Here is a 26,271-nt window from a genome sequence, read left to right on the forward strand (position 1 = left end):
GGGGCTACAACTGCAGCTACTGCTACAGCCACAGGCAGAAAATTCCGTCCTTCAGACAAGCGGGTAAAATGTTCACCTACCTCTTAATGAGAAAGGCCTGGGGAAGCTTAAGCGCATTCAAATTTTGATTGAGTATAATTATTGGAATACTTCCTCTTGTTGGTGCATATACTTGACAAATTCCCATGAGTTTTTTCTTGTGCCTCTTTTACAAGCTGTGAAATACTCTATTTGTTGTTAGGCAAACCCTACAGGCTTCATGTCATGACACAGACTTTCTGTCAAGAGGGTAAAGAAGGAAGAAGTGCATGCTGTCGTGTTAAAGGAATATTTTTCCTCTAAGGTGGTGGTGTAAAGCGGTATGAAAATGACCCATCCTCACTATTAAAGAATTGAGTAAAACCAGTCTATTTTTTCCTGGATCTCAATGAACGTGTTCTATAATTAGTATTGTTCCTAAAGGAATGATCCTGTTGCCAGAGTGAAACCCTTCGCTTCAGTAGTGGCAAAGATGCAGCTGTGACAGAAGTCTGACACCCACTTGGTATCAACCCTACGTTACCAGGATACGGCTCTGCATCCTTCGGATGGGTAAGCTTGGAATCAAGACCATTTCTCTGTCTCTGAATGGCAGAGGCATCGCTCGCTCACTCAAGGGTGAAGTAGTTGGGGTGTAGTCGTCGTCTTTTAATTTAAAATGCTGAAGGGCTTGTGTTGGCAGAGCAGTCTCAGCGCGTGCTCCCTTCGCCGGTTCATTTACTGGTACCAGTCAGCAGCGCCGGTATAAGCCCGGAGCCCTCTCCGGGGCGGTGGGGATCCCTGGTTCGCATCCCTGCAGGTGGAGCCCCGTTTGCTGAAGGCAGGCGTTCATGTTCTCACTTAGGGTTTCTGATGCAGTTGAGCTCTAACACCAGCGTGTTGCCACCAACACGAAGAAGTCTTTTCTCTGTCCTGCCTTCCCGTTCCTTTTTTTTCTGGGTTCTCCCCATCTGAAAGCAGTCATATGTACAGTAATGAGAGGACACCAAAGCTGCCTTTTTATCTGATTTAACATTTACCAAATGCTTTTTGCCAGCTCTACGTGGTTTTTTTTCCTATTGTGAATATGTATGATAGGTGAATACTTATCCATCTTAAAGGAGTATTGTATTTTGGATATGCAAGTATGATATTTTACAAATAATTGTCTCTTTTGGGGGGAGTAGAGGTAGATACCAGTGTGCCTATCTTACCTCTGCCCAGAAAGCTCATAGTGGTTGAAAGTACCACATGAAAAGGAGGTCATGTGCAATTAACCAATTAAATAAAAGCTCAATTCTTTGTTGCGTGTTCTGTTTCGCAGAGTTGAAAAATAGAACTTCCCTGAAATTTTCTCTGGGTTTTCGTTACAGCCTTATTTCTAAAGCCAAAGATTTTATTCCTAATTTGGGCTGTGTTACAAGCAGCCAAGTGTGTGTGCAACAGGGTAAAGTCCACGGGAAGCTAAAGGGCAGTGCAACTGCCAGCCACATTCAGAAGGAAGAGATAAATGGAAAACTAAGAATAGCTTTGCCCATTTTCAGGAAGGAACCTTCCATCTGATGAGGCCCTTACTAGCTCTCTGCAGTGCCTCAGCAGGTAATTTCTCCCGTCCTTGCTTTGCAAGTTCAAATTCCCAGGTGCTTCCAAATCGTAATGCTCTGCGGGAAGAGAGAAGGGGTAGGTCCGTGCAGAAGGCTGCATGGACCTGTAACGGGGACATCGGCACCGGTGCTTCTGCCTGGCGTGGTTTTTGTAAGCTGCCTTGGCCGTAGTTTTCGATTTTGAGTGTTCGCTTTCAGAGTCGCAGAACCTGAGGTGACGCTGACGGTGCGGGGGTGACTAAGATTACCTCCACCTTGCTTAAATGCCCCGGTTGTGGGAGGCAATGCCACGCGGGGCAGAGGGGCCGGTATCCTGACGGCGAGCCATCCCCGGAGCAGGCTGGCCACGGCCCCGCTGCAGGGCACTCGGCCCTGCATCTCCCCTGGTACCCTAAGGCATCGATGCCCCCCTTTTTTTTTTTTTTTTTTTTTTGCTTTTTCAGTGCAGGCTTGTTCCTTCCTAGCAACAAAGACACGCTCTCAGTGTCCTCCTCTTAATACTTGACACTTCTGCTACCCAAGTCCTCATCTTTAAAACAAGAGTGTGCTAACAGAGGCTACTTTCACTGCTTCAGCACCTCATTTCTTATAATGTGGAACGGGGATGGCGATGCTTATCTGTGTTCTGAAACTTCGTGAAGGTTTCTTGTGAAGTACACATGTCAATTACTCAGTCTGTGATTAACTCCTTATTGCTCTGGGTGATAGGAGGATGCATCCTTCACACTGCCAGCCTTTTCCATCCGAATAGCGGTCAGTATTGCTTTCTGAAAAAGATCAGAGAAAAACAAAGACCTTTCCCCAGGTATCCTTTATCAAAATTACAGTCAAGCCAATCAAAGCTTTCTTTTTATCTGCCTAAGTTTATATTTACATTTGTGTTTCTATCTGTAAAGTAGTAGTAACTTGTGAGTCTTTAGGACAGCACGGATGGTGACTCAGAACCACATTCTGAGTCAGGCTGAGCAGACCCCTTGAAGGACGATGATGAGCCTACACAGAGACAGAGTTTGTGAGCAAAATATGTTTAAAAAGCTGCAAGACTACATAGCCCCTTCTTGCATGGCATGGCACAATCACAGAAAAAAACTGCAATAACAGAATGAAGTGCATAATTGCACGAGTATTTAGTTTGAGAGGATGGTATTAATAAAGCTCGGTTCTTACTAAGTGAGATTTCTTCGTACGTGAACTTTCTTAGACTCACAGGATGCCATTTAAATACATCTTTCAAAATAGTTTCCTTCCAGAGTCCAAATGTGGGCTGCACCTGAGCTTGGCATTAGGAAAAAGTCACTCTTTGCCAGGGAGTAAAAGGCGTGGGATTGAAGTTGGTGTTTTGCTCAGCAGTTATCCAGGGGTGCAGTGAACTAGCAAAACCTTCTTGTAATAGGTGGAACAGAGCAAAAAAAGCTGTTGACAAAGTATCGCCCTAGGGCGTAGTTAGAAATGGGAGAGGTCCTCTGCATTTGACTAGATTTCCTACTGCCTGACCCCTCATGCTAGTGTTTACGGAGTTTGGAAACTCCTTTTATCACAGGCTTTCCTTCTGACTGGTCCCTGAACGGGAGGCTGACTCCAGCATATCAGAAAAGGGCAGGAAAATATATTAATTTACAAGTTATTAAATAAATAAACACCCCTGTGGAGGCATCTGTTTTTCTGGGTGTAGAGTTACTTACGCTGGGTAGGGCTAAGGATTTCCTGGCTTGCTTTACGCTGGGTTGCAGAAACGAGGCTTTTGCACTTCGCTTTGCGGGTCCGCTCTTGCGGTTTCATTGAACAAAGCCCCAGCGAAATCCCTGGGTTATGAAATATTTCCTCTCCGCCGGGTCCCAGACAAGAGATGGCATCTGCAGAGCCAGAAAAGGAAGTCCTTGCCTTATAGAGAGTGCTCTCGGTGTGACACAATGGCTGATATAAAGTGTCGGGAGAGCTGAGCCGAAGGCAAAGGAACAAAGGAAGATCAGGATTCGGTGGCTGTCTCGGACAAAAGGAAAGCGGACAGCGTCTCAGGGATGGATAAGTTTAAGGCTGCGCTTGTGCTGGCTGGGGTAGGGGATGCTCTCGGTTATCGCAATTTCTCCCGAGAAAACAACGCCTTAGGTGCCAAGATCCAGCAGGAGCTGAAGGAAATTGGAGGGCTTGAGAACCTGGTGCTCTCTCCCGACAAGTGGCCAGTAAGTGACAACACGCTCATGCACATGGCTACAGCAGAGGCTGTCATCACAGGTAGGTACGAGGGGACTAGCCAACGCAGTCTGGGAAGGAGCAAAACTGTCGAGCTGCTGCATTTCTTAGAATGAGCCTGAGTGCTGGGGAAGTCATGAGAAAGCGTGTCAGAAAGGCTGCTTCTTGTGAAGGATAATGTTCATTTGCTTGTCTCATCCTGCGACCGTCACACAGGCTGGGGAGTTTTGATTTCTTGAGCGCGGAGGGGCTCTCCCTGTATTTCCCCTAGGTTTATACAGTTGGTTAAAGCTTAAAGACTAAAATACCACATGTCCAGCGTAACAAAAGTAGATTATCTGTATGCTAGAATACGTCAGGGAATAATATAGCCACTAGGGATTCTTCCGTAAAAGATAAGAGCTCTTCCAAGTGCATTTTTGACATGTTTGTGTCCAGAACTGCAGGCTGGAGTAGAGTCACCTTAATACCTCTTGCAGGCTAAAATCACTTGTGCTGTCTCCTCTTTGCTGCCCCTTGGGCAAAGCGTTGCACCTGCAAGGCCAGAAAAGGAAAAATTTGCTTTATAAGGAGAGCTCTGTGTCTTTAGTCCAAAAAATATTCTAACATACTATGTTTATAACAAAGTCTATCAGAATGGTGGAAGTTATTAATATATATCTTCTAAAATCACAATAGTTTGAAAGAGAACATTTGGTTTTTCCTGAGGCAGGAACAGTCTTTTGTAAGGTACGACGATATTTCTAGCGACACCTTACCCATCCAACTAGAGCTCCCTGAAGACTGTCAAGCTCATCATCATCAAAAGTACACCAGACAACAGTGACCATTCAGCAATATTTTGCCTCTTCAGAATGAATCAATTTTTTTAATCTCTGTAAAAACATTCCTGATTTTTCTTAAAACGCCTAACGCTGGATAACTAACAGTAGCAGAAGCTCACAATGTAGCTAAGTATCCATCACGTCAATGAAATTTCCCTTGTGCTTCTGTTTCACTGCTTTATCTGCCTGCTTCCAATCTGCTCTAAATTTAGGACACAGAGATCAGTTGAAGAGTGTGTTGGACACTTCATACTTGGCTATTAGCTAACCAATGGTTTTAGGGGTAGCTAATACACTAAAGATAAGGGCAAGATGTCAGCCTATCAAGAAAAAAGATGACTAACATATTTCTGAATATAGGCTATGATTAAATACATATCATATGTTTCTTGCTTATTGAACCCTCTAAAGCCATAACTTCTGGGTAATCAAGCCAGTTAGACTAACAGTAAAATAATAAATCTTATTTCTTAAATATAGCAGGAGCACTGTGGCTCTAAAGAAAAAAAGTCAGCTATAAATCCCATCAGCTGTGTTCATCCTACACTCTCATTTCTTTGGCCTGATCAGACACGCTTTTTAAAAACGTGCTTTTATGGGCTGGCGAGAAAGCAACAAGCTGCTGTGGGGAATTTTAGTAAGAAATCTTCATTTCATAGTAACGTTGGTGAACGGGGGAAAGCGAGACCTTCTCTCTGCTTCCCACAAGGGAAACAGAACTGCTCCTGCCCACAGCAGCGTCTCCTCCTGCCAAGGGGAACGCAAAAAAAGCCGCTGGGCTCCGTCACGGCCCGGCCCGTGTCCAAAATCACCCAAGTCAACAGAGTGAAGCTAAGGGTGAACGGAGTCCATGAGGCTGAAGGCAGCTGCCACCGGCCGCGGGGACCTGCCCTCGTGGTGTAGCGGGGAGCCCTCGCTGCTGCGTCGACTGAGATTTTAAAGAATATGTTGGGTGCCTGGAACACTACCAGCCAAAAAAAAAAAAAAAAAAGAAAAAAAGAGGGGGGAATAAGCAATAAAAATATTCGTGTCCCTCACTACCCCACACATCCCCTTCACCTGGCTGGCTGCCCGCTGGCCGCAGCATCCCTGGGTGCATCCCTGCATCCCGGGATGCTTGCCGGCTGGGAGGGACGTGCCCCGGGCTTAGGCTCGCCGTCAAGTCCCGTGGCCAGGGCACTGCCCTCGGGCAGCTCCCAGCCTGAGGCTGCGTGCGGTGGGGGTTTGTGCCGAGGACGAAGGCAGTTCTCACCCGGGGAGGCGATTTCGGCCGGCGCTTTGCCGGCGGCGTGGAGGACATCCCAGGAGGGCCGTGGCCAGAAGCAGCGGGGGCTGCTGCAGACCGAGCTCGTGCTCCCCAAATCCACCACGTGCACAGACTGAAGGGTCAACCCGACAACGAAGGATAAATGGAATGTCTGCTTCCAGCAGGAATCTGTTCCGTAAGGGCGGAACGAGAACAGCATCATCAAAAAGAGGGGAACTATCCCCGCAACGAGGAAAGCCTTTTCCTCTCCGACTTAAACACAGGTTTAAAAAAAATAAGGGTTCATTTCTAAAGTAAGAACCTCTCGTATTGACTTGATGGCTGAGACAGCAGCCTGGCTCCGGGTGCGGGAACCGTGGTGGGCTCGGGCAGCCCGGAGGTGCTGGACCACAGGGACTCTGGCTCTGGGGACGAAGCTTCTGCAGAAGCTGCCGGGCAGTAAATCCTGCTCCTGGCTCCGATCCGGATAAACTGACACCTGATGCCTAAATCTGGAAAGAGTCGGCAGCTTGAAAGTATCATGTTCCTTTAGGATTGTATGTGGGATGGCCAGCATAACAGATAGGGTGTATTTTATGTGAAAGGAGGGGAATCTTGCTTTTACCCTGCATCTTTATTCACCTGTCTCCATAAATGGCAATTTTGAGTGGCTCTGGCTTGTGGGCCTCCAAATTGTCTCTTTAATTGAACCTCTTTTGTGGATTTCAAGAAATCACCGATCTTTGACAAAATGAGGATATTTTTAGAAGAACTTCCCCTGCTGTGTCATTCGATCTGTGAGTCAAACCAAGTATTAAACAGGGTTTCTCTAAGTACATGGAAAAGATATAAATGGACAAATCCCGACAGCCTCCTCAGTTCCCACTGCTTCCACAACTGTAACAGATGCCAGTGGAAGCTTTTCCTTGGCAAGAGCCGAGGGCAGGGCTCTTCAAGCCCAACAACACGCAACAGCAGCCAAGAGAAGCAGCGATACCGAAGAAACAGTGGGTGTTTAAGAGGGGGAAGGTTCCTCCTTAGGCAAGACTGTAGGCCTTGGTAAAAATAATCAATATACTGTTGGGATTTACTACTCTTACTGATTTTTATAATAATTTTTATAAAAGCTCGCTGTTCTGGTTACTGTACTGACAAGATATTGGGATCCCTGCACGAAAGACCTACACATTTTAGACAAGATAAATATAAAATAGAGATTAAAAAATAAGGCCACTGATGTGCTTTTGTGTTTAATCATACATACCTCTTTAAAATAACTCAGTGGTAATTGAAAAAAAATAGGCTTTTGTTTTTAAATTGGATTCACATCTGCAAATAACGGCAAATCTGAGCCAGGCTGGCTTCAGGTGCACACCCAGTCCCGCGTCGGCCACGCACTCACCTTACAGTTAGACACCTCTGCAAATACTTCACACCATGGAGCCCAAGTAACGCCCCTGAGCAGCTACTGTTGACAAACAGAATGCCTTCATCTTTCCGATTAAAGGAATTACAGGCGGAAAGGAACGCGGGAAAAGATGAGAACAGAGAGATGAGAGTTTTCTCCCTCCAGCCCGCTCTCACGGTGTGTAAAAATGTGTTGACAGTGGCACCAGAAACACAACTCAGTGTACTGGAAGTGGAAATAGGAACATTTCTTAAACGCATAGTGAGCTTGCTTGGATTTTTTTCAGTGCTCTCTTGCTCTTCTGCCTTCACACAGCAACCTTCTCTTCCCTCCCCCGAGCAGATTACTGGTGTTTGGAAGACCTGTACCGGGAGCTGGTAAAGCGCTACGTGGATGCTATCGACAAGCTCTCGGGGAGGCGGCCAGACCCTGCTACCATCGAAGGCTGCAGGGAATTAAAACCAGACAACTACCTTCTCGCTTGGCACACACCGTTCAATGAAAAGGGTACGGTACCGCTTTCCATTTATAGATCCTGGCTTGAATAATGCATGCTTTCAGCGTTTGTGGCTGTATGGAAATTGTTTCCTTTTCCCCCCTGACATCAAAGGCTACTACCCCAAAACTTTTCCATGTTTGCCTAAGGATGGCAAGAGATCTGCCAGGAATTCCTTCTGCAGGGCACTATGTCCTCTCGTAAATGAACCCTTCCCTCTTTAACGTCTATTTAAAGAGACTTTGTTCTTGGCTCTGTGCCTCAGGGTCCAGATCTTTGTCCTTGAGTTTATTTGCTATTTTAAGAAATATTTTCTACCGTTTTTCATTTAAACATTTGTAGCCTTGAATCTTTTCAGTGATGGCAGATCTGAAACAAAAAGCCGAGGCTGTAAATTGCTCTAAGCACCAACGTGTTCACAGGAGGGAAAGCAGACACTTTTCTCCAGGTGGATGCCCTGCTAACAGCTATGACTGTTTTGCTGATAATCCCTAATATTCCTAGCCCTGTTTCCCTACCCACGACGCTCTCTTTCTTTCTCTTTATGATCATTTCATTTTACGACGAAGTGAATTTCTACTTCAAGTTAAATAACACGCACGCAGCTATGTGCACAGAGGTACGCATATACCCCCACAGCAAAATTAATCTTAAAAGCCTGTAGAGAGACCGCATCATCAGAGGAGGCAGACCGAGACAGCCACAAGACGATGGCAGCTCACGCAGGCGTTGCCCCGGGTCGGTGTGACGTTCTGCCGCTGCAGTACGTACCGGCACCGCTCAACGGCATTGCCTATTGATGCAACGTCGTGGCAAAGACCCGGCGGCACAATGCCACGGCTATTTCTGGGTCTCTGCAGTCAGTTTTCTCTGACACAGAAAGCATCCCTCGCTCGGCCCCTGCTCCTCACCGCAGCTGCTGGGAGGGAAAAGGATCCCCTCCCCGCGTATTCTGCCAGGCGGATCTGAGAAAGTGCCCCTTTGGCAGTTGTCGTATGTTTTCTGATTGACAGTGAGTAAAATTTGGTCAAAATGATTGTGGGAGCTGCTGCGAGCCCGGAGCAGCTCTCAACACCTCCCGCAGCGGAGCACGGCTGTTCCCTGGCCTGTTGCTGGGTTGGAGCTACGTCTCTTCTTTTAGCCTTCCTCCTCCCCAGCTTTCCATGACAAACTATTTGTTTTTGGGATACTCTGAGCTAGAAGGATCTAAAATTAGTTCCTGCCTTGAGACCTGGCAGCTAAAGCCCACCTTCTTCATCTGGTCTGACAAATATCATCCTGAACATCTCAAGAAGCCTTTTTTTCACCCTGAGAGCAAAAGAACCAGTGACCTGACGTGGAGATGTTCAGCCTACCATGGGACCTGACACTGCTATGGACGTAATTAACTTTGTAATTGAATTTTCACAAATTTCTTCTCAAGGCAAAAATATTCCATGGGCATGGAATGCCTAGCAGTCAGATGATATCTTGGGTGGCCTGGAACCAAAATGCTGTTTTCCTGTGGTCATTCTATCTTATCTCACTTCTAGCAAGAATTCATGTGCCAGCCTTCATGGACCAGTGAAATCTTAGCTTAGGTAATTTTGTATTGCTTAGGTGAAGCTCCTTTGCTCAAACTCTTGTGGGTGTAGTCAGCACACCGAGTTCTTAAGTCAAACTGCCCCGTGTGTCTCTTTGCCAACTCGTGTCGTGCTCCTTGCCACGCTCATTGCAGAGGTACCCAGATTATGTTAAAGGCTGGTGAGATTCCTGTGACCACCAGAAGACCTGCCCAAGGCTGTCTAATCCCTTCCATTTTAAGAGCTTGTTTCCAATTTATGATGATGTTGATAAGCTCAAGGCTAAAATTTTCACCGTTGAGTGTTTGCCTCTGTCTGTCAGCATTTGTTTAAAGTTTTGATGCAGGTGAGTCTGCTGTTTCTGGGATATGCTAAAAATGTTTTGTTCCATTGCCAAAACCTCACATTGTTCCGAAGAGAATCCCTGATGTTTGAGAGCTGGAACCAAAATCTGAGTAAGATTGAGCCAAAGATGTGCCTTCGGAGCCACTGCGAAGGGGCGGTCAAATGGCAGCTCGGCTCTACCCGTATCGTGTGTGTTTCAGGCTGAGGCTGCAGCATCCAAGCAGGTCTTTATCTGCAGCTCCCGGAGCAGCTGCTCGCCTTCCTAGCAGCACACAGTGCCTTTTTCCTGGTGGCATTGGTAGAGGAGCGTGAGGAAAAAGTGTGAGTTAAATGTGGAAAGTTGGGGAGCAAAAATGAAGAGAAGGATAAGACGCAGACAGATGGGAGATAAAGGTGCCAGGCTCTAAGTTCTCATTAGGAACGATCTGTAGTCGCAAAAGACACATCCTCATCAGGGCTTAGCAGCCATTTAGCTGATCTTTATTATTCTACAGATGTAGGGTGAAGAAAAGCACACCGAGGTATTACATACTAAAAGAGAATAATGTGGTGCACAAATGAAAATGATGTAATAAGAAAGTGTCAACACAGCTTTTGTGACAAGAAGTCACACCTCAGAATTCTATTAGAAAGCTCATGAAGTAGCCAAGAAACAGGAGGAAAAAGGAGACGCTGTGAAGGTGGTCTGTTAGGATTTCCAAAAGACTCACGACAAGGTCCCTCACCAAAGGCACTAAGTGATGAGGCACTAAGTTGCTAAGGATGGCAGAAAGGTTCTCCTGAGGACAGACAACTGGTTATAAGACAGTAAATGAAGAGCAGGAGATTGCAGTCTGTCTTCTCCATAGAGAAGGAGGTACCTGTGTTGGACCTCTGTTATTCAACACGTCCACAAACTATCTGGAAATGCAAGCGCATAGTGGGTCAGCAAAATCAAAGATAACGTGATGCAGAGTTGTGGAACGTGCTCACAACGACGAATAACTGCGTGGCACAATAGCAGAACCAAATGCAACGCAGATAAGTGAAAAGTCATATGTGGGGTGGGGGCAGAAATCCTAATTTTATATACATTGTTGTGGTTGCTGATACAGCTACCATTCAGGGAAGGGATTGTGGACCTATAGTATTTCTACAAGAACATCACTTCAGTGCGCAGGAAGAGCCAGAAAGCAAATAGACTATTAGAAATGGCTGGGACAGGACAGACAACAAAACGTGTTTGCACCACTGTATAAATCCATGGCTGCTGTTTCTTCGTTACTGTATATAATCTGGTCCCTCCCTCCCCCCAAAAGGATGTAAGAGAACTAGAAAGGATATGAGGAAGGATGGTTGGATTGGTAAAAAACTGCTTCCATAGGCTGTGATGTCTGAGACAGTACGACAGAGAGCTGTAAAGTCATAGATAACTTGGAGAACATGAATAGGGACAGAGAAAACTCACTGTCTCCTCCAGCACAGGAACCAGGGACTTCAGATGAAACTGGCAGGCCGTGAGTTCAAAGCAAGGAAAAGGAAGGACTTCTTCACACAACACCTAATTAAGCTGCACAACTATTTTCCAATGCCAATTTGCAGATGCTGCAGTTCATGTGAGTTCAAAAAAGAGCTGGGAAAATACACCCAAGGGAATCCTTCAAGGGTTATTAAGCAGAAAGATGAATAGCCAGCTGCCTCCTACATGGGGGAGAAAAACTGTCAGCAGTTTAGTTAGTACAAAGGGGTAGCAGCATCATACTTTTCTTTTACTCTTTCTTAAGTATCCTTTCCGTTGGCCACCGTCAGACATGATAATTTAGGTCAACCTTTGGTCTGATCGTGGTGGACTGTCCTTATGTTCTTACACGTGTCTCACCTGTTGCTCGGACTAGTCACGCTGTCCCTTACTTCACTGATTCAAATGGTAGATACCGAGACATGGGAGCTAACAGCTGCTCATCACCTGAAGCCCTGTCTAGGCTTAATATTAGTCCATGTGATGCAATTTTTTGTTACCGAGTTCGCCCATCTAATTCTGCAGAAGGTTTTCATATAACATCCTAGGCTGGAGGAACACGATGAAGTTGCAAAGACAAGCTCCTTCAGACCAGCAGTCAGATTACTGTAGTGCCTCCTCCGCTTCGGATATACTTAGAGATGTTATTTAATTAGCAGCTCTGTGTAGCACAACACCCTTCCCTCTTGGATAACCAGCATGGATTGTGTCCTTTGGAGGAACCAGGATCACATAGCGAAGAAGACTCTTATCTGCTGCCATAGAGCAGCAGATGGTTTAATGAAGAGTTTGGTCTTGCGAGCAGGAGAAGATATGTTCTCCCAGTTAAGCTGACTGGTGCTCTGGAAGACTGGATTTCTTTCCTGATTCTTCATTGTGGTTTCTATGTGATTTGTGGGATAGGCAGACAATTTTTTTGGCTCCTGGCTCCTTAATAACCAGGCACTACAGCTGCAGCGTATGTGAGGTGCAGGAGCAAACCCACCATTTGCAGGACGAGCATCCAGCCTTTTCACCAGGCGCAGCGGCCAAAGGTGTTGTGGAGAGGGGCCCTCTCACTGTTATCACGAAGGCAGCGAGGGACGAGGAAGCAAGCTCTGAGCTTGCAGGGAATAAAATGGTGTCTTGCAAAGCCTTTCTTGTCACATTTATCGGGTGTTTGGCCTTTTTTGGAAGAGTTATGGCACACAGAATTTGCACATCAGACTCTGAGGAGGAAGGGAAGGAATGTCTTCAGCTAACCCGATTAGATCACCTAACCAGGGTGCTCGCTCAGGATAGCTGCTCTCCGGGGAGAAGAGGAGCTCTTCTCTCAAGAGAGAAATCCAGATCCTAGTCGGTCTGTGTTGCACCTGGAGATGCCGACGGGTGGCTTATGTCAGTTTGCCTCAGGCTTCGGTTTGGCTTGAAGCAAATCTTCCCGCCACCGCACTTTGATCACGCTCATGACGCTTAGGGCACTTGAGCTGGGGATGTCACTTGGGATGGCACGGAACGGCAAGCGGTGCTCCGAGACGGCCCCGGCCTCCGCACCCGCAGCGGGCACAGCCCAGGGGAGCAGCGGGGGCTTTTCTCAGGATGGGTGACTGCAATCCCTCACCCCCCTTCCTTGGCATCTGCTGCTTCAATTCACTCCGGCCCATGAATTGCTCCTACTACTCCATCGTAGCAGCTAATGGAGACATAGCCTTTCTCCACGCTGCGTGTCTGGGAAAGAAGGGAGACTGTGCTCCTAATGCAGGTCCCACAGAGGCTAAAATTAGGTGGCAGAAATATGCCCCTTATCTTCCAGGGACCAAGTAGAGAAATGCTGATTGCTCTCAGCTCTACCCAAGGTCACTGGGAAGTGTGATTGAGTAAAGACAGCGCTGAAAAATGCCAAGTACTTTGAAAAATCGAACCCTATCCACCTCAGGGTGGATGCCTGCAATGAGTTAATGCTTTTTTGGGCATTGGCTCACCAGCTGGAAAGAGGAGATAATCACCTCACTGGTGCCTGTTGAAGATAAGCTCGTTAAAACTTCTGTGGGATCCTGATATTACTGTGATAAGTACTGCAGAGAAACTCATTAGTAAATTTAACACTCCATTCAATGAAGTGTTTAACAGTTGAACACCTGGGATCATGCACTCAATGCTGAGGATTAAAGAACTTCTGAATTAGCTATTCAACAAATAAACTCCGTGCTGCACGAGGCAGAAATTCCCAAGACCGGGCTCAGTAAGTGCAGGCTGCACCATAATCAGTGTGCACACAAGCACTAATTTCAGGTCACACAGGGAAACCTCAGTTCTGACATTGCCTAACTTTGGAGGATTTGGCTCCGCAGCCTTTAGTTTCTTTTTGGACGCATTATTTTTGTATGTAGCAGAAACTATTTTGTGAACTACCTGTGGGGCTCTCTAGGATGAAGCGTGCATTAAAATTTTAGGATCCACTGTGATACTCATATAAAGTGTTTTAGTTCTGTGCTTTCAGCATGAAGACTACCAAAATAAGGGCGTAGTAAAAGTGTATCTGTTTCTCAAACTTCTGTTTCCAGAGCTGGCATCTGGAGTAAGCAAAACAGCGGTGTCAGCCAAGAACAAGATGGCATGAGAGTTTGAATCAAAGAAGTGCTGTGAACAAGAGAGCACACTGCTCTCTGAACCCACTATGCTCTTCGTCACACTTGAGAATATTGCAATATACCTGTAAAACCAGAATGACTATGTAGAAGCAAAATTCCTCACAAGGAACTTTCAAAACTTGTAACTCGCTTCGCATACTAATTTCCCATTCCCTGAGGAGTTCCCACACATGAGTTGAATGAATAAAATGCGCTTGTTTCACATTGTATCAACATATTTGTGTATCGTTAGCCTCCTTTTAACTGCTTGGCCTTATCTTCTTACTGTAGGTTCTGGATTTGGAGCATCCACAAAAGCCATGTGTTTGGGGATGCGGTACTGGAAGCCGGAAAGGCTGGAGTCACTTATCGAAGTGAGCATTGAGTGCGGGCGAATGACTCACAACCATCCTACAGGTAATGTCGGCTGACGTGTCGGCGCGCTGAGGGCCCTAAGGCTGCTTCTCACTTCTGCGGGGACTAACGCGGCTCCTCTGAACTCACCTGGTTAAACTGCTTCTGCTTGGCAGACTCCAAGGCCTTGGTTTGAATTTTGCTTGGATAGTATGTACAAGTATATATTACAAGTATATAGTATATACATGTATATATTACTTATATAGGCTTATATATTTTTCTTGTATATTATGCAGACAGCAACCTCAGGCTGGGAGTTTTCCCTCCTAAAATCCCAATAACTAAACACACCCTGTCTTGTCCAAAGCACATTCATGTCACTTGCCCTGATCAAATTTTCAGATGCACGTACATCCAGATGACTCACCGTTATCATGCAAGTTTGTGGTTCAGAGGATAAAAAACATTTTTCTCTTGACAGGTTTTGTCATATCGAATCACTGTAGGTAAAGGTAGAAAGCCAAAAAAACTACCTTCACATATTTTAGGACACAATCTGAAACATTCTCTAAACAAAACATAAATAAGTAGATTTAATGCTGTTTTGAATATTCAGGTCTGTCATTCTGATCATTTTATGCTACGTAAGTGTATATACATTCTGTCAGCTCTAAACAGCAAAAAATAAAACCATAATGAATGGTGACATGTTCAACATGCCCAGTGCTCTGAAGCAGTCAGAAAAGCCATCAGGATGGCATAAAATTAGAGGAAAATATTTCAGAGCAAAACAGAAAATAACATTAAGCCAATATATAAAGTCCCCGGAGCATTAGCAGCAATAAGACTGCTTGCAGTTCTGGGTCTCCCCCCTCTGAAGGTACTTACTAGAGCCAGAAAAATGGCAGCAAGGAGCGTTCAAGTCATCAATTGCCTTCCATACAAGGAGAAATTACACCCAGAAGGAGTTTTCAGCTGGGAAAAAAGTGGCTCGGTGGGGAGGAGAGGGGTAGAAGGGCCACCACGGACCTCACCGCCATCCTGAAAGGTGCCAGGGAAATGTCAGTTGTGATTCTCGTAACTCAAAGACGGGGAAAACCCAATTGAGGTGTCAGTCAGGGCTGAAACAAACAGACAAAGGAAATATTTCCCCGTGCCGCGCGTAGTTCAGCCGCAGACCTTGCCACTGCCGGCAGCTGCAAAGCCCACAGATACGCCAGGGTTCAAAAGGGATCAGGCAAGTGGACGAGAAGGGCTGTCGCTGTTGAAAGCAATCAAGCTGAGTAATTAAAATTGCCCCTAAGCTAGTCCAGAAGCTCTGGGGAGTGGAGAAACCAAACCAATTAGGCTCGCTCTGTACCGGCATTATTTGCAGAGCCAGAAACCTCAGCTGGGGCTCGCTTTCTTCCCCGGCGAGGGGCAGGAGCCTACGTGAAGGCTGCCAGAAGTGTGGGCAGCAGGGCAATAGCAGCAAGAAGGGGGGGATCTACCTGGAGAGCAGACAGGGAAAGACTGCCAGCCCCCCTAAAACCTTCTGGGCACGTCGCAACCTCCACCACCCTCTTCACCGCCTGCTGCCCACTGCTAGCCCTTTGCTTCACCCTCTAAACCCTCTGTTGCCACCCTCACGCTGAATGTGATGCTAAAGCACCTTTGTGGCGGTTGGGTTAGATGCTGTCTATCCGAGCAAGACCCTTTGAGCTGGCTCTACCTGGTTTTTTATTCTTTCTGAAAGCATCTATTGGATCCTGGGTTAGACGTGCCTTTGGCCTGATGCAGTGTTGCAGGTGTCACGGCAGAGAGAATGAGTAATTGTCGCATCTGGACTTGTAACCTCCTAAAATAATTTGGTTTTTACCTTCAGCAAAACAGATGAAGTTCATGCTTACCTCTATGCATGAGTGAACACTTTTGGGCCCATGCACCGAGAGAAGCACACGCGTCAATACTTCCCTCACCTGGGGCTTATTTAAATGACTGAGTTGTTTTGTCATCCTTCTTTTGCATGTTGCACTGGGTTGGTTTCGTTGCCTTTGACTGAATGCCAAGAGCACAAGCAAATATGAGAAACGAGCCCCTCTGTTTCTGACATCATGGAAGCGTTGAGTGCCTGTTAATACAAAGTTCATCTTAAGTATATTTGTATCCAAAGTAGAAGACCTAGCCGGGCCGGCAGACAGCATGTCTTACTTGGACATTTGCTTCTTTCCTGTTAGGGGACAAGGGCTTGTCCCCTTAGAGTAAAATGTGCCAGAAATAGTGATAGATCTAACAACCACAGCCCTTGGGCTGGATGACTCTGTAAGCAAGGTGATATAGCTTGTAATTGAATCACTTTGCACAAGTCAATTATTTCATGTGACTTCAATTAGAAGATTTTTCAGTATCACATTAGTGGATTATGTTTATTTTTGACCCCTACCTCAATTTCTGTCATGTTACACCACTGAGAACAGAAGCTCCCTTCTATGTAAAATAAGTCATAAACCAACGGGCACCACGCATTAGCCAAGAATCTCAAAATGCCACGAGCCTCCCTGCAAACAGACGGAGATAGGTTATGTACATTTGTTAATCTAGCCGACAGCCATGAGGCATTCCACTAACGATTTTACGAGGGACATGACAAGGATGGTACAAGCACAGACGGCACATCGGTAATCGTTGTTATCTGTGAATTCCAGGCTTTCTGGGGTCCCTGTGCACAGCTCTTTTTGTGGCATACGCAATACAAGGGAAACCCCTTGTGCAGTGGGGAAGAGAGATGATGAAGGTTGTGCCGATGGCTGAAGAATACTGCAAGAAGACCATTCGCCACATGGCAGGTAACGTGTCTGAATCAAAAGAGTTATTTTCTTAAAACCATGTTCAGCTGGAAAGACACGGAAGAAACGTCACTCCCCAGTCTCTCCATTTTGCTGCTTTCCCCCCCCCTCCCACCTCCGCAGGCTGTCCTCCTGCTTTCTCTGCTCAGCTGTAAGCTCTTCGCAGGTCGTGCCACCTTCTTCTACCATCCGTTAGTTGCCTGGTATATTGGTGGCAAAAATACAACGAGAAATAGCAATGATAATGCCCTACTGCACAGTTTTATTTGTAGGAAGCCTTCAAAGATTGCTGGCCAGGGGGGAGGGAGTAAATGATATTTAGCAGGTTATTAGGCAAACTGACTGCTGAGATATGAATTATTCAGCACCCTTCCATCTGTTAGCACAGTCCAATATTTTCCATATGAAACCCACTGACTTTCCTCATTTTGCCAGGAAAAGTTCACCTGCAGATGCCTCCTGACCAAGGGTTAGCTTTTGACCACAAATTCAGATTTGACTTGTTGCTTTTCTGAACAAGTATTTAAGATACAACCTGTTGTATCCTTGTTTTAAAGCAACCGAGCGTAACACAACTACTGAACTTGATATTGCTACTTTACTAATGTGTGTGATCTTCAGGGCAAAGGTATTTTAGTCCCCTCTTGCCAGGGAGTGATGCGTTTGTAACAGTGAGACCCGCCGTAGACAGAGGAGTATCATTATATTAAAACATGGAGGAAAGAGGTTTTTCTGTTAATCTGAAGGGGCGGCTGTTGAGAAAGATTGAATTCAAAGGCAATCTTTAGTCAAGAGCACCCAGCAATGAAGATTTACCCGGGAAGCAAAGCTGCCGCTTTAAAATCTGAAAGGAGCACCGGGGAGCCTTTCTGAAAGACCCCCCATTTTCGTCTGCGCCTCATTGCGCACCAGGATTTTTTTAGCCGAGACCTATGAGGAGCAGGTGCAGGATTAGCGTGAGCGAGCTCTTCTCCGAGTGGCTTTGCAGCAGGTCCCTGTCACTCCACCCCAGCAGGACCCCTCGGCGTGGAGGTATGCGTGTTGGACTCCTGAGGCATGCTCTCCGGCTGGTGCTCGTATTGTTGAGCTTCGTCCTATTTTGGTAGCGGGAAAAGTCTCCTGCATTAAAGTTAAGCTCCTTGGCGGGTGAAATGCACTGCAAAGAAATCCTTCCAAACAGAGCCCTCCACTTTTAGAAAACTCTTTTTTAGCCGTGTTCTCCCCCGTGGGTAACAAACACGGTGTTCAGGCACAGTGGGCTCGACTCAACACCCCCTCTCTGACGGTCGGTGGCAATTAGATGCCAGATAGTCCCATGGACCTGACCGTGACCGTCGGCTCAGGCTGGGCTCGAGGGATGGGGCAGAGCCTCACCAGGGCTGTCGGCGTGGGATTTCTGACCGTGCTACAGGTCGTCCACGCAACCCAGATCTCCTGCAGCTGCGCGATCCCTTTGTTTCTGAGCCCGTGCGTTGGAATAATCACACTTCCTTGCTTGTTGAGGTGCTACGTAGAAAATATTCATTTTTGAGGCATTTGGTTTTTATGGTCATGGGAGAAATAGGAAAAAAAAAACCACAAAGAAAGAAACCTGTTAGGTCACCTGCATCTCTAAAAGCAGTCTTGTACCCAGCTGCTGGAGTGGGTGTCAGTAGCTTCCTTCAACCAACATTTTCTGTGTGCGACTTTTTTTTCCCTCAAGATGGTCTCCTCGGCTTGATGGATGTGAGTGCACTTTTGCTCTGTTTTCCTAAACACCCCCCTTTTTTTAGGGTTCTAATGAATGGCTTCCTTGTAATCAGGGAAAATTGGGGCATGGGCTGAGGAAAAGGGCAGCTGGGCATTCCCAGGTGGGAACTGGCCACGTCGTTGAAGGCTCATCCCTGTCTGGGGAACCAGCACCCTTGTGAATACTTTCACAAGGTCCTACAAGGCAGCTTGGGTTTTTTTACATGGAGTTGAACCGCTTTAAAGACCTTAATTGCCAAAGAGGATCACCTGTATGGCATTTTAGGAAAAGAAGCAAAATCAGATTACGTCCTTCAGAGAAATGGTCTGGTTGTGTGTATGTTCCTCAGCCAGCTGCAGCACACAACTGAGCGACCAAGCAGGAAAAAGTGGCAATGATCGATTTTGTTTTAAGCTGTACACCAATAGTCCCATACCGAATTGCTAGTTTGCCTTGGCATACTTAGCCATCTGGTTCATCTCACTGATTTCTAATTCTTTACCCTCGTCAGCTTCCCAGGCAGGGTTTCACTCAGGCCTCAGTTCTGCAGATGGGTGCATGTGTATGTGCTTTTTGTTGACTCTTCTCTTTTCCTTGGAGTGTTCCTCAGTAAGTTCTCTAAAAATCTCGTCTTGATGTATCTTAACGTAATTTTAATATACCATAAAAATAGCACAAGATTCTGAAAATATTTTCTTCTTTCACATCTTCTGTTTCCAGTTAGATGTCCCACTCCATATTAAAATGCATACTTAGTACATATGCCTGCTTAATGTACGTTACGGTAAAATTCCTAGTTTTTCGGGTCAGTCAATACAGTCATTTTCTTTAAAATTTATTAAAGTAGAACTGAAAATGTTGCCGAGATAAAATACTACATCGTTAATTTCTTTTGCATTCAGAATATCAGGAGCACTGGTTTTACTTCGAAGCCAAGTGGCAGTTTTATTTGGAGGAGAGAGAAATCAATGAGGAAAATCAGAATAAACCTGTCTTTCCGGACAACTATGACGCAGAGGAGAGAGAAAAGGTAACTGCAACTTCAGAAAGTGCTCAGAAAGGCTCTGGACCGAGAGAGGTCTTTTCAAAGAGACACATCGGTATTTTTCAACTGTGCCAGAGTAGTCGGGAAGTCTTAATTTTTTTCTAAAATTTCAAGAAAGAAACAACGCCCATCCTTGGCTCAACTATGTGTTAGCGTAAAAAAAACCAGGTGCCACCGGTCCTGGGGTTGCTGCAATGGGAGGAAACAGTGCAGAGAGGCAAACTTAACAGTCGGATGTGTTGATGCCCAGAGCAGGTACAAAACATAAGCCACGGCTGTTTGAGGGTGGAAACATCAAATGTCTCACCAGGGGCTCTCATTAAAGCCCAACGGAGCTGTGGCCCGAGTCCCACAGAAATCCCCCCAGGTACTAGGAGCCGCACTTGGTCACGGTCCTTCGAACAGAAGACAGCCGCCCGAAGCGATCCTCTGCCAACGCAGGCTGTGCCCAGGCTAGTTTTAAGTGTCTCAAAAGATGGTGTTTCACCACACCCCATGAGATACTATTTCATAGTGTACATGATCTTTTCTTTGCCTCATCTTCTTAACTCGAGAGAAATGATGTGTCTTCTTCCCTGGTGTTTACAGCTTTCTGATACGTGCTGGCACCTCTCAAAGCTCTCCACTTAGCAGCTAAGCAATAAGTATGTGGTTCTTGTCACCTTTTCCCATAAATCAATCCTTTTTTCCAGACTATTAAAGCACAGTTCTATTCTGAGAATCCACTTTATATATTTTTAGGTGCTCATCTATGCGGTGAAAGGTGCCAATGGACAGATTGACTGTGGATAATAAGAAATTGCTCACTCTAAACGTAAAGAATAGGTCTTCCTCCAGTTTTATTTTCTTAATTCAGTGCCATGAATTTGTTACTAGTTTTTTGTTCCTTCCAGTTCTACCAGAGTCTTAGCAGAGCTTTAGGAGAGATTAAACCCAACAGTATTTTCCCATGATCATTTCAAGAGAGAACTGCATGAATTCCTAACGCAGAAAGAAAATTTACCTCCATTGCCCAAGACCAACTAATTTGGCCTATTGAGCTATTCATTTTCATGCACAAGAAAGGAAAATGTTGCTTGACCCTCAAACTCCACCACCAGCCAGAGATCACAGCCTGACAGAAGTTGAGAGACTTAATTTGCTTATAAGCCGAACGTGCTTATAGCCATGGAAAGAACGAATGAGGAGAAGGTAACCATCCTGCCTGCCTTTTTCCCAGGAGTGTTTTCCTTTCTGCACTCCCCCAAACTAACTGGCCACTCGTGTCTGGAGGCATAGCTGATTGCCTTTCTACAGGCAATTAATAAAGCACCAATATCTGGCACCACTCTTGCCAACAGGTCCTGCTCGACCAGGCACGCACCTTTCTGCAGGCACATACCAGCTGCAGGAGATGTGAAAGTGAAGCCCTCAAACGTGGCTTGGGTTGATCCGAGTACGTTGCAAAGGCAATTTTCCTCTCTAAAAATAATCACACCTCGAAATGCTAAGCAGCAAAGAGCACAGTCTGTATAAGCACGTATACAACTTAAATTCGTAGATAACTAGAAATGTGGGGATAAAAGACAAATTACCCCTTCTTAAATGTATAAATACAAGATGGGCCGATGTAGGATAAATCATTTTTCAGTGAGGTGCGTTTGGAACACGTTAGATACACAGTGAACAGGCAGGAACTGCACCGCGCTCGGGATCAGCCTTGCTTCTGCAAACAAATCACTCGCTCTGCTTGCTCTCCCGTGCTGGACACGGTGTGCGACAAAACAAGAGGGGAACCAAACCAAAGTCATCCAGGCCAATTAGACTCTGAGGATCTTGTCCCCTTAAGATGGAGCTGCTTAAACCAGCACCGTGAAAGGACCCAGAAAGGGAAACAAAATGGATGGAAAGGGAGTGCTAGCCAGCAGCGGGTCAGCTCCCGGAGGGTGAGGACGTCAGAGGCAGCCGTAATTACTGACCGCAGGGGTTTACAGCGAGGAGGGGATGTAGGAACTACCTCCAGGGCTTGGCAGCAGCTCAGCGCCTTCATCGGGAGGGAGCGAGCGTTGGCATCTCCGTCCCCGCGCTCGGGGCTGCCGGTCCTCGCCCTGGGGAAGCTGGGCTGGTGCCACGTCGCAGGGCTGCACACAGGCGCAAAGAGGTTGGCGCTTCTGAAAAGCTCGAGAAATGCTGCCTTGGTGCAGTTAAGTCCCCCCCCAAGGCTCAGTCCCGAGGACAGCTATCCCTAACGTAAAGTGGTTTCAGCAAGGCGAGATGACATCAGATGGGTGCAGAGCATCGGCGATCTTAAGGGCTAAATGGGGCGACACTTGAGCCGCCTGCCTGCGCGCCCAGAATAGCACCTCCGCGCCTCGTCCTCTTGCCTTTGGTAGTATTACACGTGTCAGGACGGCTCCGCCAGCATCCAAACTGCAGCAACAAGGCTGGGAAGTTTGCGTCTGGCAGAGGACGGCATAAAGACATACATACTCTCTCTAGATTGCAAAAAAAAAAAAAAAGCAAGCGGCAGAGCGAAGCTGTAGTCCAACTCTGCCTTGTTCGATGTATACGCAGATAAACCACAAGCCAGTATGTAATGGCTGAGGTGAAAGTGAATAGAAATGCAAACCCTCCATACCTGTTGCAGCAGCCGATCGCCAGCCAAGCAGCAGCAATTCAACTTACCATCACGTAACTTAAACTTCAGGAAATAAAGCTGCCCAGTTCCTTTAAAAGAAGGGGGGTTTTTTACTATAAATTTATGAGTGTTGAGTTCATTTAGGGATTTGGGGCAGGAAAGAGTGAGTTCTGGAGGTACTCCCTCTAGAGAAAATCTGATCTTCCTTCAAAAACCTCACTGTGGGTTTGGAGGTTTTTTTCTTCTTTCTCCTCCTGGGGAAGAAATGTTTCTTACGTTTGCAAATTGTCTTCCCTTTTGTTCAACAAACGCTTGTAGAAGAGGAGAGAAAAGGCTTGGCAAGAAAAAGTCAGAGGAGGGGGCTTGAATTAACTTAGTCTGAAATTGAGCCCCTAAAGAAATTACTGAACCAGAACTTCTTCACCCCCCCACGTAAAACTTGGGTAATTGAAACATTTGCAAACGTGTCACAAGGGGAGCTGAGAATATTTCCAAGAGGCAGGAAGAGGACTGACAAAGTAAGTCCTTACCAACCCTCATTTTTTAAATAATAAGGAATTTCTAGGGTGTGAACTTGGAATCTACCTTGATCTACTTTTTGGCATTCTTGCCTTGCCTAAATCAAGCCAGCTTCTTGGCCTGCCGAGAACTGGGCGCATTCAGCTGGGATGAGCTGCACCTCAAGCATCTCCTAAGCTGCGGTAGCTGCCGCCGCGCCGACTCGTCCCGCGCCGCAGGCAGCGGTGCAGCCAACGCAGCTGCCTGCCACCTTTCCTTTCCCTGCGAGACGAGCTCTTCCCACCCAGCAGGGGAGAACCCCCCCCCCGGCACGGCCGCGCACCCCACCCCCCCATTTCCAATGCCCTACCCTGACGCCGCCGTCTCTCCCGCAGACCTACCGGCGGTGGAGTTCCGAAGGCCGGGGGGGGAGACGAGGCCACGATGCCCCCATGATCGCCTACGACGCCTTGCTGGGCTGCGGCGGGGACTGGACGGAGCTCTGCAACCGCTCCATGTTCCACGGAGGTGAGGGTCCCCACATACCTGCCACCCCCCCCCCCCCCAGCTCCCTCCTGGCTGTCGGTTGGGCAATCTGCGATATCTGCGCCCTCGGTTTTACCCCTTTAACCCCTTTCTTGCGGCAGCAGCTGCCACACAAGCCGTTTACGGTGCTTTTCAAACGTTGCTTCGTCTTAGGGTTTCGCCAGAGGTGCGCGAGGAGTAAATCCAGTATGGCTTTGTAAAGGGCCGGCATCCTTCTCCGCCAAAACGCTAGCGCCTTTGGCAAAGCAACAACCTTTTAGCTGCACGTTGTGAAACCGAGTAAGGGAGAAAAATAATACAGCGCCCAGCCAAGTGCCAGGCAGATAAAATCTAGCACTTAGAGGCACACAGATAACTACTTCTACAGCTTCGCAAGCGAGAACTCTCTTGCTGACGGCCACCTCCTGCCGGACTTTCGAGAGGGCCAGCGTAGCTGGGGGGGGGGGAAGGACCCCAGCCCCGAATCACCCACTCCATCCCTGCCTGACGTGGTCCTTTCACGCCGGCTGTGGGTCCCTCGCTTGCCCCAACACAGAGCGAGAGCTCCCAGCCCCTCGCTGCGGAGCCCGGCAGGCACAGACCGGCGGGTACCGCACGGAGCATCGGTGCTACCCACCGCGGCTGGCTGTTGTAAAGCACGTGTTGTAAATCCGAGACTGGATTCTCTCCAGTCCAGGACATTTGCCATGTAGCAGGAACCCCCACAGCTACTCTTCCCTCCTTTTTTTTTTTTCCTAACGATGGCTAGCTGCTTGCAAGAGCTGTTGCGTCGGAGTGGATTTCCCCCAAACCAAATACGCTCCTAGCCCAGGAGCGCACGCCGCAGAGGCATCGCCGCGTGCGTGCCTTGGCATCGCTCTCTTCCCTCATCATCCTCGCCTGCACCGGTGAGGCAGGACACGGCGGTGGTGCAAGCCTTTGGGACTGACCCACCATGCCCCCACCACGCTCCATCAGCGGCTTAGTATTTATTTCCCCCTCTGCGCAGCGCGGTTTTTGGTTGCGGATGCAGAGGTGACGCTAAGAGACCGTTGCAATTGTGCTTAAACCTGCAGGAGAAAGCGCGGCTACCGGGTCTATCGCCGGCTGCCTCTACGGCTTGGTTTACGGCCTGAGCAAGGTCCCCAAAGGATTGTACCAGGACCTGGAACAACGGGAGAGGCTCGAGTACTTGGGCGAGAATCTTTACCGACTGTCCACGGAGGAAAAGTAAAGCGGTTTCTGCCATTTTCTCTTTCTATAAAGACTATATCAAACCCTGTAGATAACTGACTGACGTTCGTAGCGAAGGAATTAGCCGAGAGTTAGTCCGAAAGGCTGTATGTAGATCGTGTGCAAGCGAAGATAGCTGAATTATTCAAGACTGATTAGATATTTACGGTCTGTGGGTTTTTTTACAGATGTAGGGGCTTCCGAGTATAAAGAGTGCTGCTTAAACCAGTGAGATAATCTCAAATGGAAAAAAATAAATAAAACCTCTTTTGACTGATTTCAGTCTAACTTGCTATAATACCACTTCCTAAACAGCCGTGACCAGTAATTACACATATGAAATTAATTTTCAGAACTAATGCTTTCCTGCAAAACTAATGGTAGTACCCACTTATGGGGATATTCTCTGTGTATTTTACAATCCTTTCACCGCTGTGTTCCTCCTTGTTCTCGAATCTAATGTGTCTGTGACACTTGTAAACCTAATGTCTCACGGATTAGCTTTTAATGAACCACTGATCCCCGCATCAGCACTGTGGTGCAAGGTATTGTTACATTAGAAGCTTCCAGAAAAGGAAAAGCCAACACTAAAAATACCCCCAAGGAACAGCAAACCATCAGTGTGTCTAAAATTTCTGAATTATGCTTTTATTCTTCTTCAGTCTTCAGAACAAAAGTTTTTTTAAAATATAACTGGCTGAAATATTTGTAAATAAATTAATCTTGCACTATTTTCTAAGCATCATTCTTTATTTTTAGATTGAGCAGATTATATGTTGCTGTATCAGTATCAGAATTTTTGGCTGAGGTCTTCAAGCAGTTGTAATAGGTCAGCAGTCAGGCTGTGGTACATTTCACAAGTCTGAGCACCACAAGAAGTCCAGGAAGAAAATAGTTACAACTGCTTTACCTTTTTCCTCCTTCCTTTTTCCTTTTTTCCTTTTCCTTTTATTCCCTTTTTTCTTTTTTCCCCTCTCCTCTCCTCTCCTCTCCTCTCCTCTCCTCTCCTCTCCTCTCCTCTCCTCTCCTCTCCTCTCCTCTCCTCTCCTCTCCTCTCCTCTCCTTCTTCTACTTTTTCTTTTCTTCTTTTTATTTTCTTTTTTCTTTTTCTTTTCTCTTTTCCTCTTCCTTTTTCCTTTTCCTTTTCCTTTTTCCTTTCCTTTTCTTTTTTCTTTTTCTTTCCTTTTTTCCTTTTCATTTTTTCTTTTTCTTTTTCTTCTTTTTAATTTTCCTTTTTTCTCTTCCTTTTTTAATTTTTTTTTAATTTTTATTTTTCAAGAAAACCAACAAACTATGATTCGGTTAAAAGTTGCATACAGCACACAAAGTAAACAGCAGACCCCGGTGAAGGAGATTCTGATGCCCCCACAGCAGCACAGGCACAGATCTGGAATCCTCAATGAAATGACACAGAAGTGAGTGCAGAATTTGTCCCCAGTGTTTAACCTTATGTTTTACCTCAGAAGTTCAGAAACTGAGGTTTACGTAGCACTTTCCAAACTCCACCGTGAGTGATTGCCTACGTGGTGTTGGTTTCTCCTATCTTTCTCCAGCTGCTGAACTGTGTTTTAAAAAGATAGCTAAAAATACATAAGTACTTTCCTACCCCTTTTTCCATGTAAGCAATTGCTGGAATCGTCAC

At 46.5% G+C, this 26,271-nt stretch overlaps 1 protein-coding gene across 2 annotated transcripts; it reads left to right on the plus strand.

The window, feature by feature from the left end:
- Nucleotides 1–229: 229 nt before the first annotated feature.
- ADPRHL1 (ADP-ribosylhydrolase like 1) lies at nucleotides 230–25,362 on the plus strand. Of its 2 annotated transcripts, none has more exons than XM_052773788.1 (7): nucleotides 230–591; nucleotides 7,633–7,797; nucleotides 14,092–14,217; nucleotides 16,842–16,982; nucleotides 19,614–19,741; nucleotides 23,267–23,399; nucleotides 24,473–25,362. In XM_052773788.1, exons 1-7 carry the CDS (start codon nucleotides 588–590, stop codon nucleotides 24,628–24,630), a joined length of 855 nt encoding a protein of 284 aa, XP_052629748.1. In that variant the 5' UTR covers nucleotides 230–587; the 3' UTR covers nucleotides 24,631–25,362. The 2 variants fall into 2 exon arrangements, with proteins under 2 accessions (XP_052629748.1, XP_052629747.1); XM_052773787.1 differs by lacking the exon at nucleotides 230–591 and adding an exon at nucleotides 3,257–3,854.
- Nucleotides 25,363–26,271: the final 909 nt, after the last annotated feature.

Source organism: Harpia harpyja, chromosome 22, assembly GCF_026419915.1.
Source record: "Harpia harpyja isolate bHarHar1 chromosome 22, bHarHar1 primary haplotype, whole genome shotgun sequence".
Lineage (NCBI taxonomy): Eukaryota > Metazoa > Chordata > Aves > Accipitriformes > Accipitridae > Harpia > Harpia harpyja.